Below are 14,236 nucleotides of genomic sequence, written 5' to 3' on the forward strand. Positions count from 1 at the left end.
TTGTGATAAAAAAAATCATAAGAAAAGTAATATAATCCTAAAACAGTGCAAGATTCCACTGCACGTGTCACTCAACATTATAAGCATGTGTTTGTTGGTGATATATTACTGTTGAATATTAAGAAAACCTTAAATAAGTTGTGATACAAAAATCATAAGAAAAGTAATATAATCCTAAAACAGTGCAAGATTCCACTGCAAGTGTCACTCAACATTATAAGCATGTGTTTGTTGGTGATATATTACTGTTGAATATTAAGAAAACTTTAAATAAGTTGTGATGAAAAAATCATAAGAAAAGTAATATAATCCTAAAACAGTGCAAGATTCCACTGCACGTGTCACTCAACATTATAAGCATGTGTTTGTTGGTGATATATTACTGTTGAATATTAAGAAAACCTTAAATAAGTTGTGATACAAAAATCATAAGAAAAGTAATATAATCCTAAAACAGTGCAAGATTCCACTGCACGTGTCACTCAACATTATAAGCATGTGTTTGTTGGTGATATATTACTGTTGAATATTAAGAAAACCTTAAATAAGTTGTGATACAAAAATCATAAGAAAAGTAATATAATCCTAAAACAGTGCAAGATTCCACTGCACGTGTCACTCAACATTATAAGCATGTGTTTGTTGGTGATATATTACTGTTGAATATTAAGAAAACTTTAAATAAGTTGTGATACAAAAATCATAAGAAAAGTAATATAATCCTAAAACAGTGCAAGATTCCACTGCACGTGTCACTCAACATTATAAGCATGTGTTTGTTGGTGATATATTACTGTTGAATATTAAGAAAACTTTAAATAAGTTGTGATGAAAAAATCATAAGAAAAGTAATATAATCCTAAAACAGTGCAAGATTCCACTGCACGTGTCACTCAACATTATAAGCATGTGTTTGTTGGTGATATATTACTGTTGAATATTAAGAAAACCTTAAATAAGTTGTGATACAAAAATCATAAGAAAAGTAATATAATCCTAAAACAGTGCAAGATTCCACTGCACGTGTCACTCAACATTATAAGCATGTGTTTGTTGGCGATATATTACTGTTGAATATTAAGAAAACCTTAAATAAGTTGTGATAAAAAAATCATAAGAAAAGTAATATAATCCTAAAACAGTGCAAGATTCCACTGCACGTGTCACTCAACATTATAAGCATGTGTTTGTTGGTGATATATTACTGTTGAATATTAAGAAAACCTTAAATAAGTTGTGATACAAAAATCATAAGAAAAGTAATATAATCCTAAAACAGTGCAAGATTCCACTGCACGTGTCACTCAACATTATAAGCATGTGTTTGTTGGTGATATATTACTGTTGAATATTAAGAAAACCTTAAAAAAGTTGTGATAAAAAAATCATAAGAAAAGTAATATAATCCTAAAACAGTGCAAGATTCCACTGCACGTGTCACTCAACATTATAAGCATGTGTTTGTTGGTGATATATTACTGTTGAATATTAAGAAAACTTTAAATAAGTTGTGATGAAAAAATCATAAGAAAAGTAATATAATCCTAAAACAGTGCAAGATTCCACTGCACGTGTCACTCAACATTATAAGCATGTGTTTGTTGGTGATATATTACTGTTGAATATTAAGAAAACCTTAAATAAGTTGTGATACAAAAATCATAAGAAAAGTAATATAATCCTAAAACAGTGCAAGATTCCACTGCACGTGTCACTCAACATTATAAGCATGTGTTTGTTGGCGATATATTACTGTTGAATATTAAGAAAACCTGAAATAAGTTGTGATAAAAAAATCATAAGAAAAGTAATATAATCCTAAAACAGTGCAAGATTCCACTGCACGTGTCACTCAACATTATAAGCATGTGTTTGTTGGTGATATATTACTGTTGAATATTAAGAAAACCTTAAATAAGTTGTGATAAAAAAATCATAAGAAAAGTAATATAATCCTAAAACAGTGCAAGATTCCACTGCACGTGTCACTCAACATTATAAGCATGTGTTTGTTGGTGATATATTACTGTTGAATATTAAGAAAACCTTAAATAAGTTGTGATAAAAAAATCATAAGAAAAGTAATATAATCCTAAAACAGTGCAAGATTCCACTGCAAGTGTCACTCAACATTATAAGCATGTGTTTGTTGGTGATATATTACTGTTGAATATTAAGAAAACTTTAAATAAGTTGTGATACAAAAATCATAAGAAAAGTAATATAATCCTAAAACAGTGCAAGATTCCACTGCACGTGTCACTCAACATTATAAGCATGTGTTTGTTGGTGATATATTACTGTTGAATATTAAGAAAACCTTAAATAAGTTGTGATACAAAAATCATAAGAAAAGTAATATAATCCTAAAACAGTGCAAGATTCCACTGCACGTGTCACTCAACATTAAAAGCATGTGTTTGTTGGTGATATATTACTGTTGAATATTAAGAAAACTTTAAATAAGTTGTGATACAAAAATCATAAGAAAAGTAATATAATCCTAAAACAGTGCAAGATTCCACTGCAAGTGTCACTCAACATTATAAGCATGTGTTTGTTGGTGATATATTACTGTTGAATATTAAGAAAACTTTAAATAAGTTGTGATGAAAAAATCATAAGAAAAGTAATATAATCCTAAAACAGTGCAAGATTCCACTGCAAGTGTCACTCAACATTATAAGCATGTGTTTGTTGGTGATATATTACTGTTGAATATTAAGAAAACCTTAAATAAGTTGTGATACAAAAATCATAAGAAAAGTAATATAATCCTAAAACAGTGCAAGATTCCACTGCACGTGTCACTCAACATTATAAGCATGTGTTTGTTGGTGATATATTACTGTTGAATATTAACAAAGGTTAAATAAGTAGTACATAAATGCTTTAGCACAACGTAGCATTGCTGCCCACGTAAAGTAACTCTCATTGTGAGTATTTCGTCATGTATTGGTCGCATCTAAGATGTTAATGAGTGAGTTTAGATTTTCTTTGTTTTTATCAGTATTCCAATAACATCACGGCGGGGACATCAGGGATGGGCTTCACACTCTGTACCCATATAGGGAATCGAACTCAGATTCTCGGCGTGACGAGCGAACACTTAACCATGGCCCCAAATATTAATGGAAATGAGAAGGGAATGTGTCCGCATGTTACGTGTAAGTTGGGGATATTTGAAAATATTGGGTGCGTCGTGGTCATGATTTCCACCACCCGAAATGAAATAGTTGGCAGTTATCCAAACAGCACACGTTGACAGATAACTATGTGACATTTTCAAAGATTTATAACAAACCTTTCGTCAGATTTCTTAGATTTTGAATTCAGTTTGTGTTTAAAAGGTGATTAACTGGAATGAAAGTTCTGATTATATAAACTTGAAGAGAAATGTCATTGAGGACACCACGTTTACCTCCGCCATTTTTTTGCTGGCTCCTTCAACTACGTAGGTACTGATTTGGGTTAAAGACTTTCCCAGGTTCAAATCACACAAAAGCAATTCCTGAAAACTCTATATACAGTTTGCATATTTTATTACGATTAAGATGATTAGTGATATTCAGAGGAATATTGAGACTGACGTTATTTATATTTCAAGGTTGTTTCTTTCCCCTAGTCAGGTCAACGCTGGGTTTGGGGAGGTGAATTAGTCTTGTGGTTAAAGTTTTAGCTCGGCACTCAGAAGACTAAGACTCGATTCCCGAAGTGGTCACAAAATGTGAAGCCTGATATTGCTGGAATATAGCTAAAAGCGGCATAAAACCACACTGACTCATTGACAGTACGGTCAGAGTGGACATAGTCTCTTCTCGCCAGACACAAACAGGCTCGTATCACACATGTTATGTGACATTTATCTCGCTCTGTTTCAATTTTTGATGTAATGCGGAGGTAAACGATGTCAATAAAAAAGCATACAAAAACAATGTTAAACCAATATGCACTGGTTAGTTTCAGCTATGTAATGTTGCCTTGGTATTTGCGAAACAGGTTATCTTGAACCTGATCTTACCGCCCCACGTGTGATGGGTGAATCTCTTATTATGTTACCACTGAAAGGCAAATTACCACTGTGACCACTGTGCTTTGAAAGGCAACGATTTTATTTTATCCCTTTAATTCTCCAACTATGGTTCGATATATTTTGACAAACTTATGGCAATGTCTCATTCATGCTTTAAATTATATGCAAAAACTGCATCTTTCTGAAGTGCCGAGACTGGAAACATGACTATTGTCGCGGTACCCATGAATCATCTATCCTTGTTTGCCACAAGGCTTGAGCTTGAAATACAAGTTTTTGGGACTTGTGTTGTTGTTAACGACGCACATAACAACATTCAGTAATCAACTTTAAACCCAACAATCTAGTGAGTAATATCATGAGCATCGATCTACGCAATCAGGATGCGATGACATGCGTCTACCAAGTCAGCGGATCGGTTAACGGATCTTGACGGATATTTTCCGTGTTAAAACAAAAACATCTCTTGGTAGTGTAAGGCTTTTATTCTCATAGTTAAGTTAACAAATAATGCGTTATAACAGTTCTATGATAAATTACAATGATAACAGTCTACATTTAGTCATGAAATGTTAAATACATTTGAAAAACAAATCACAGTTCAACAAACAAAGTGGTGATACTGATATATGAACAACATTCACAGTTGGTTTAACATTCACAGTTGACAATCACAACAATCATGCACAGTCACAACAACAGGTAGATGCTGTTTCGTGTAAGTAGTAATACAGAATTATATGGAAATTAGGAGACGGAAAAAGACTCTCAGAAATCACTTATCAGTTGTCCATGAATGACACATTGTGCATATTCTAAGTGTAATTCTTACACTTAGCATTTATTTGCCCCTCACAAATTTACTTTTATCGCTCTTTTGTTTAATATGTAAATGATCAATGTACCTATCTCCAGATAAACAGGGCATCTTCTTGTTTCATTGTTTCTCCTCTGAATTTGAATCCGTAAGCATATCTGAATCCATCGAAACATTTTTTAATAGCCGAACGTATATATATGATACAGATGACGGACTTGTAAACGATGAAATGTGAAGAAAGCACTCCATTTTGCAGATTACACCGACACGAATCTACTAATCTTCGACTACAACATATTCCGAAGATCCTGAGGAACCGGATGAAGATCCAGAAGATCCTGACCCAGAACTGTAGCTGCCGCTGCTGCCGCTGCTGCCGCTGCTGCCGCTGCTGCCGCTTGAGTAACTGCTTCCGCTGTCGCTGGAATAGCTGCTTCCGCTGCCGCTAGAGTAGCCGCTACTGCCGCTGCTGTATTCGCTACTGCTGCTGCTACTGCTACTGTAAGAGCTATCACTACTGCTGCTACTGCTGCTGCCGCTACTTCCGCTACTGCTACTACTTCCGCTACTGCCACTACTTCCGCTACTGCCACTACTTCCGCTACTGCCACTACTTCCGCTACTGCCGCTGCTGCTACTATGGTGATGGTGATGATGGTGATGGTGGTGATGTCCGTGCCCATGTCTGTGGCCGTGATGATGGTGACCATGGTGGTGATGTCCATGGTGATGGTGACCGTGGTGATGATGGTGTCCGTGGTGGTGATGACCATGACCATGGCGATGGTGATGATGGTGATGACCGTGATGTCGCATATGATGGTGCTTGTGATGTCGGTGATGATGGTGGTGATGATGATGCGCGTACGAAACGGCACATATCACTACAAACATCGCATATTTTGTCATAACGCATGATTTCTTTTTAAAAGTTATTGAAAAAAGTATCTGTTCCAGCATTGGAATTTAACACCTGTACAATGTGCGACTTATGTTATATTTGAGATTGCATTTTCTTACTAAAGTACCTTTTTGCTTTAAGTCCCATCCGGGATTCGAACCAGCACCCACGGAGTCAGACACCTTAGGCGGCTGATTTGTGTGCTTGCCTGACTCTGAGGATGTGGGTTCGAATCCCGGATGAGATGCAACCCTAAAGAGTACTAGAATCTGTACTTTCCTAACAAAATTAAATTCCTAACATAACATCTGTTAGATTTGACCACTTTCTAAATGGCATTGTGTATTCATAGATTATGAAAAACAATTGACCAAACTGAAATTCCAGTAAATTCTAAAACATACACATCCTGTCTTAGAAAATTATATAATTTGAATTATCAGTTTACGTTGTTCATTATCAGATACATTGTCACATATGCAATTTACAAATATACTAGTAAAATAACCAGTTGTCGCCGGGCCACGTACAATTGTAAGCGAATCATTTTTTCAAACCAAACCGTTGCTACATGTACATTGTGAAAACATTCGCCAAAACACTAGGATACAAACAAACTAACATACCAATGCCAAATTCATCGACATCACCATCGAATAATCACTTCTTATTTGATTAATTTTGCCACTATTTCATATGCTCTTTTACATTCATTTGTTTTTCCTTTCAGTGTGTATTCTAATTCCCATGTAATCAGAATAATACACAATACATACCAACAAGCACAAAAACAACTAAAGAAGCCTGATGCATGGTGATCCTTTGACCTTGAGATTAGTGACAAACACCTCATCTTCGCCGCCTTTTATAAAAACTAACAAGGAAGTTATGCAGGGGCGGATAATCTCTATAACGCATAACATATTTTAGTCGGCGAGGGACTATATAACAGTAAACGTGCTGTGATCACCACGACAAAGACACCAGGTAGAGCCCCCTACTGGGGCGTGCAGGTGTGTAAAACAGGTGACCTTGAACCTTTGGGTTTACTATAAAAACTATAACATCATTTATCTATAATATCATATCCAGTGTGTTTGTGATGTTATATTCATATTTATGTGGTTTTATGCATATTTACTTCTGTTTTAACCACATTTATGCTATTGAGAATGCGATACATTCATAATAAGCATATTTGTTGTACTCCAAAAATGTATTTTTAGTAATTATTCATTTTAGCTATCCTTTATAATATTGTGGTTACTTTTTTGCAGAATTAGTGCACTTCCCTCCAGTACTTAATGAGTTCAATGTTTAAATATTGCCTCCTTACACATGTACATATGTTGGAACTTTTCTTTTTCGGATCATCACTAGCACAACGCCTCTTAACTCAATAATTTATCACATATGTTCAATTTGTAAATTTTTTCTTAATAATTTAAATTTGTAAATTTTCCATCTTAATATTGCCTAATCTTTATTTAATAATGCTACACAATGCTATGCATCGCAATTCAGAAGCAGAAACTAGTTTCCATGTTAAAACACATTGCACATACAATTTATATTGATAATCATCGTGATAGTTTCAAAAATGCTTCAGGTAAATTACGAGGTTGCAAACTTGCCTCTCAAATCTGCAAACGCAATAACGCATGTCAGTCGCTTTTCAACTGTATAGAGGAAAACATTAATTCATGAAAATACAAATTTGCCCAGTGTTTTTCTGGCTGTCTGTCAGCGTTGGTAAGCTTCCCAGTCTATTATTAATGACAGCATTACTAGTTAGGGCTGTGGCACATCTTTCGTATCGGCCAAAAATAGCCCACATTCCTCTTTAGGTACGGGGATATCATAGGTTTGTTGTAAATATCAAACGTAAGCGATTAAGAACAACAAGTCTGAACCTGCCGAAGAGGTGACAAAACTGAGTGAAAATCATATGAAGGATTCGCTGAAAGTCAGCAATGGTCCAGAGTTTCGGAACGGGTACCCATGCCAGTCTCTTGTGCCCAGTAATTTTCATCAAATGTGTTGTCTGACAGAACACATCAGCTCTCATGTCTCCTACAGAGACCAGACAATCTGGCGATGGAGAAGAAATCCATTCACATGACAACGCATTTAGCGTTAAGCAGTTCACAGAATTAGATGGCTGCAAAACACTTACATATCAGTGTGTGCTTGTTCTATTGTATTGATTGATTTATTGTTTGCTATTTAACGTCTCGCTCAGCAATATTGCAAATACGTAGAGGCGGTTTTTAAATGATCTGCCAATCCAGTGATCAACACCATGAGCATCGACCCTCTCATCTGGGATACGATGACAACGCAGTCAGCGAGCCTAACCAGCCGCTCACGTTAGTCGCCCCCCCTCGACAAGCATGGGTTGCTGGGGATCAATTCTATCCCGGATCTTCATGGGTCGGCCCCATTGCAGAATGACACAAATATGGTAGAGATATATATGAAATAGTGTCTTTCGCAATAACTCGCAAAACCTTCTTGAAGATTCTGTTTCACAAACAAGATTTGAATGAGGGTTAATCTGAAATGAGAGTTATGTTTTCTCAACTTGGACTTCTTGGCAACATAGTTAAAATGAAAAGGTCATTCAATAGTGACGATATTGGACAAAGTTCGGACGTTGAATACAAACACTGAGGAGTATTTTCACTTGAAAATGTTTGTTTGTTTGTAATTTCTGAATTATTATGTGTTAATGTTCATCCCCTCAAAAGACAGAACCACTTTACGCATCGTTGGCACTGTTTGGTCAGAGTGTGTGATGGAAGCCTTCAACGTGAACGTTCCGCATCCCAGGCGATGTGTATATGTTTATCAACAGTCGCCAGGCCAGTAGGTTTTGACCTGCCCTGTCAGCAGTCTACGGGAGGTTAGTATCTTGCGGAGACAAAGGCAGCATACGGCATCGAAACTGCAGGCAGTGCAGCCTGTTGCAGAATTATCACAGATTATTATCTTGTGTACATAAATTGTTAAGATAAAAGAAAACATTAAAGACAATATAAAGATGAGTAACTGTGAGCAGTTAAAAATGTAAAAATATAAATACGAGAAGGCTTTTCACCTAAGTCATACGATCACTAACGGCGACTCTGGACACCTTCAGCATCAACGATGAGACAAATTACTCTTATTCTTGTTCTTATCGTGGGTGAGTATGTCATTTGTATCTTTTTCAATGTAGAAACACAAAGTTGGGTCTCTTCATAGTATGGTATAGTTACTTTCAATATGTTAAGGGAGTGTATGGTGGTATGGGGCCCATATACTTTGGACCAAGCTTTTGATATTGTAATTTGTGAACCACAGACAACGCGTACGTATTTGGGTTATTACATAAACCATATACTTGTTAATTAAAGTAATTTATCTGACAGAGAAAGAAACTTGAGTTTAAAAGCAAAGCTCATATATTGCTGGGACCGGAAATTAAATCTGACATAGTGCTACCCATTTTCGATCAAACCCAAGCAAGGTGAAGATAAGTTATATCGTTTTCTTTGGTACGTTTATATGTGATGCAAAAGCTGTGTAACTATGATGGTTGAATGAATGAGTATGTTTTAACAAGGAAATTGAAGGTTGAAATGTCTTTTTAAAGTCATCATTCTCGAACGTTTCGGTTTAAATCCTTCAGGTTCGAAATATCGTGATATTCGAGATAAAGATGCAAGCATTGTTTCGTTATTCACAACTTTCCCACATATGGCGCTTTTACAGCACAGGCCAACGATTTAGCAGCTTTACATATCAGGCGATTCTATACATCATTCGAAAACTGAATTTGATCACCAGAGATTATACATGGACATGCTAGCTTTGCCGTTGCTGTGATTATCTTTCATTGAGCACACTCCTCAAAACATGGGGTGAAATGAATATTTTTATACCCTCGTCAGTCGTGAGGCGGAATGAGTCTGATTGCTGCCGGAATAGAAATGTTTGGAGATTCCTTGAGACATTCGAAATGAATTCTGAAACTTCTTACTGCATTGCGAATTCATTCCAACTATTTGGGTCATTTGTTTGTAACATGCCCGAATGTTTTGAACATGTCCAGAACTTACGAGGTACATTCGAGCTGCATTCAAATTATTCTTCTTGCATTCTAAGGATTGTTACTGCATTCTAAGGATTGTTACTGCATTCTAACCGCATTCTAAGTATTCTGAACATATTCGAAGAAGAATTGAAAAGACAAGCCACCTCAAAACCTGTCAGAACGTCTCGAATGAGTCGGAACGTATCTCGACTGCTGCTGGACTTCACGTGGAATATTGTTCAAATGTATCGGACAATTTCGAATGAAGTTGGAGTGCAGTTCGAATGTACCTCGAATACACCTGGAATACATAATTTTAGAACGTCCCAAATGCTCTTCAAATGAGCTCTGACGATACCAGAACACCGTTGAATCGCGCTGAATCACTAAAATGTCACATAGCATTTGGAAGTCGCATTCTTACAAAGCTTGACAAAATTGTTATTTTGATATTCTCTCCTGATTGCGGTTCGAATTTTGGAAATAGCAATGGCTGATTCTTCTTGATTCCCGTCAATTCGAAATAAGTGTGAAATCAGAGAATGCATAGATTTATACGCAATTACCAGGACATGTATAATGTTCCGAGTACATAAAGCAGATTACAAAGCTTTCTGCTAATAAACTTTTTACAGTCATCGCCGCGGTCGCGTTTGCTGATCATCACCGCAGACATCGTCGACGACATGACCATCATCACCACCATCACCATCATCATCACCACCATCACCACCATCGTCGCCATCGCCGACACAGCAGCAGCAGCACTAGCAGCAGCAGCTACAGCAGCTCCAGCAGTGAAGAGACCATCATCGTCCACCACCATCATCCCTCCCCGTCGTCATCATCTAGCTCGTCCGGGGGGTCCTCCGGCTGTTCTAGCTGTGGAGGCAGTTCCCAGTCCTCGTCCTCGTCCTCAGAGGACTATCCAATCCCAATCCCCGTTCCCATCAGCACCGGCGGCAGCAGCAGTAGCAGCAGCAGTGGGTCTTCTGATGCCGCCCTCCTGCAGGCTCTCATCAACGGTAGAAAGTAAACCCAGTAAGGTAATGCTGTTAATTATTATTTGAAAAACATATCATACCGCCCTATCTATCACAGTTGCATAGGGTTGAATTACCGTAATCCAGCTGAACAACGTTGGGCGCGGAGAGTACTTGGAAGGATGACCATGTTTGCCAGGTTGACTCCTGAGATTCTTGGACTTCAGTCCTTCCCTACAACGAAGCACGGATAAATGATTAGGGCATGTGGTCTCATCTCAGGCAATTGCACTTGTTCAAAATTGCATCTGATCACCCGGCGGAAAATGGGTACCAGGTGGGAAAGGTCATATGACTATTAACCTTCAAACAGCTTTATATTTGTCCATCCTGGTGTATGCGCTTCGAATATGCCCTTTCGGAGTGATGTTATACAGCTGGCCAATTATTAATATATCATGGTTTGGGAAAATCCATTCTCCTACAGTCTTTCACTATAATTTCAGATGGTGATATCTTGGCTGTTGGGTTTTGCTGCTGCCGTTGCCTGTGAGTGGAGGTGAATTGGGTAATTCAACTGGTTTGGGTTTTTTCTCCATCTTATGCTTATCTTAAACGAAATAAAGTTTCTGTATCTGCAAATGGTTTGTTGTTCTTGATGAGATTTGTGCGTGCACATTACTATCATGAACAATCACAGCTGCAAAGGGTTATTGTCAGATTATTACAGCCAAGCAGTTTAGTCGAACTTTGATGTGTCGATCTTTCTGCAGTCTCGGAGTAAAATCTTTGTCCATGAGTACTCATATTAGTTTATTATTTTGCGCTTGTATACCTCGGATATCGAGAAATATTTACTTGTGACCATCACCTTATGGTGTTTGTATGCTAACGATTTTCGAAATCTGTTGATAGTATATTATTGGCAACGCCATAGATAATAATAATCAGCGCTGGGCAGATGCATGTGACTGTATCAACTATGCAAAAAATATTTCCATCAGCCAATATATCATGAATTAAAACTTTTAGGTTAATTTATAAAATGAACCGAAGGAGACCGAGAGTATTCATGGAACAGGCTCCACTGATGGAAAAACTAAACGTGTTGTGAACATACAAGCATTCCTTTAATTTATGCTTGATATCTACTCAATATAAAACATGGGCACATAATTCATCTTTGCATGTTTCTCGTGATGCAGCAACAAAGTGACATAAACCCATCCTTATAACACAAATTGGCCGATTGGAGAACCCTCAAGAAACTACTCACGAAAACACTAGCAACAGATATACTATCCATTAAAAGTTTAGACTTAAAACACTCACTATTGTTACGAGTGTGTATTTTTTGTATATTTTTGGTATTAATTAAGTAATGATTATTATTGGGTCACAATGTTTAGTGTTTTGAATATTAAATATGATGGGTCACATTTCGTTTTAATAGCTGGTCAACACTTTTATAATTTTTGTTTTCCGGAATTTATCTGCTCCTAGTTTTCTATGTATCTACTTCCGGGAGACTTATTCTAGGGCATTCTACAGTGTTGACGATGTTCGTTTGTGCCCGAACTTTCGGGAAATGACTTAGTAAATATATATAAAGGCTAGTTGCCGCGTTGAGGGCGGACAGTCACACTCATTTATATTACTGCCAACACCTGAACGCCGTCAACGCCTGAATCTACATTATCTGCTGTCGCACCGATCGCTGTGTTGACATTCTGCCATAGTTGATTCTCTCTCACACCATGACTTTGATGAGTTAGCTATATTGTATTTTTTGACCCACTGACTTAGATTTTGTCTCTCTTGAATTGAACCTGAAATCTGCATTGTTATATTGACTTGTGACTTTGTATACCTTGCTCTCATTGCATAATAATACATAATTTGAACGTTTATGACTTGTCTTTGTTCTGTTTTGCTGGTTCACAAGGGGACTTCTTACTTCGTTTGTCACGGTGAATTATCAACCGTAACACTATATTTTACGAATATATGTATTGTTACACCAAAGTTGAATAGCTCCGCTTGGGGGCACGAAGTGCAAAATTTATGGAGATGAATTGCACGCGTGTCATGCATCACATTGCTCAAAAACGTATGCAAATATCGGGCATGTGAACAGAAGTAATTTAGTGTAAAGTTTTCTTAAGAATTCGCTAGTTTTCACTGAGTTTCATGATATTTTGAACTCATGACAATAATCTTTTCAACGTTAAGAATGTGTTTTACTATACATCAGTTCATGTATAAACAGTGCCTTTAATCAGTATGGGATATTTTGCAAAATCTACTTTAGAACACTTGACAATATAAGTGGCTATATTTTCATCAGTGAGTCTAAACTTTTAATGGGAAGAAACGGAAGGAATATTTTACGGTCACTTCCTTCTGTCCGCAATAACACATTCGGTGTCGTCAGCGGCGTTGTGCACGGTCAAGGGTCACAGTATTCTACTTCCGAATTGAGTTGAAAGGGCATCTGGTAGTTTGACTTATGTTCACCTTGATGTCAACTTATGAACTGTCACCCCAGTTACAGTATAGTCGATATTTTCGTAGTTCATCGCCTGATCGTTGTTTGTTTACTGGCCGCCTTCGGAGTATTACGGTTGAGCGTTAGGCAACAAACAAATAACTTTTCATGCAATGCACATGAGGTCAATGGAATGTGCTACTGGAAGAACAGGATATGCTTACCCCTTCTGTTGACTCCAGCTGATTCCAGCGATTGTGTTTTACAGATTGCAACTAGTATGCAGCAGAGAAGGTTCGGGCGACCCCAGCACAGTCAGGCTTGCAAGGCTCATCATCAGCACAGGGCCCTTGTCCTTCTCCAGGAAGCGCTGCCTGGTCGAGAACTGGGAGAATATGAGGACCCCCCAGCACTGTAGCCTTCTGCATTACCGGGAGTGCCAGATAGGTTGAGAACCCTTCTCCAGGAAGCGCTGCCTGGTCGAGAACTGGGAGAATATGAAGACTCCCCAGCACTGTAGCCTTCTGCATTACCGGGAGTACCAGATGGGTTGAGAACCCTTCTCCATGAAGCGCTGCCTAGTCGAACCGACTGGGAGAATATGAAGACTCCCCAGCACTGCAGCCTTCTGCATTACCGGGAGTGCCAGATAGGTTGAGAACCCTTCTCCAGGAAGCGCTGCCTGGTCGAGAACTGGGAGAATATGAAGACTCCCCAGCACTGTAGCCTTCTGCATTACCGGGAGTACCAGATGGGTTGAGAACCCTTCTCCAGGAAGCGCTGCCTAGTCGAAACGACTGGGAGAATATGAAGACTCCCCAGCACTACAGCCTTCTGCATTACCAGGAGTGCCAGATGGGTTGAGAACCCGGGTACTCTCCCAATCTGCGTCAAGATATCAGGAGGTACCAAACTAAGGGCACCGAGAACAAT

General features: G+C 37.9%; 2 protein-coding genes across 2 annotated transcripts; one reads left to right on the plus strand and one right to left on the minus strand.

The window, feature by feature from the left end:
* Positions 1-5,140: 5,140 nt before the first annotated feature.
* On the minus strand, positions 5,141-5,632 carry LOC137267624 (antifreeze protein Maxi-like). The gene has a single exon (XM_067802109.1). The coding sequence runs from the start codon at positions 5,630-5,632 to the stop codon at positions 5,141-5,143; it is 492 nt and encodes a 163-aa protein (XP_067658210.1).
* A 3,272-nt stretch (positions 5,633-8,904) lies between these two features.
* LOC137268655 (dual specificity tyrosine-phosphorylation-regulated kinase 1A-like) lies at positions 8,905-10,868 on the plus strand. Its single transcript, XM_067803231.1, has 2 exons — positions 8,905-8,941; positions 10,468-10,868. The coding sequence occupies exons 1-2, from the start codon at positions 8,905-8,907 to the stop codon at positions 10,866-10,868; spliced, it is 438 nt and encodes a 145-aa protein (XP_067659332.1).
* Positions 10,869-14,236: the final 3,368 nt, after the last annotated feature.

The sequence above is a fragment of the Haliotis asinina genome, chromosome 16 (genome assembly GCF_037392515.1).
Source record: "Haliotis asinina isolate JCU_RB_2024 chromosome 16, JCU_Hal_asi_v2, whole genome shotgun sequence".
In the NCBI taxonomy this organism is placed as follows: Eukaryota; Metazoa; Mollusca; class Gastropoda; order Lepetellida; family Haliotidae; genus Haliotis; species Haliotis asinina.

Coding starts and splice junctions, on each gene's coding strand:
- LOC137267624 (XM_067802109.1), bottom strand. CDS start 5,632: ATGGTCATGGTCATCACCACCACGGACACCATCATCACCACGGTCACC.
- LOC137268655 (XM_067803231.1), top strand. CDS start 8,905: ATGAGACAAATTACTCTTATTCTTGTTCTTATCGTGG. Junction 8,942..10,467: donor TATTCTTGTTCTTATCGTGG/GTGAGTATGTCA, acceptor AACTTTTTACAG/TCATCGCCGCGGTCGCGTTT.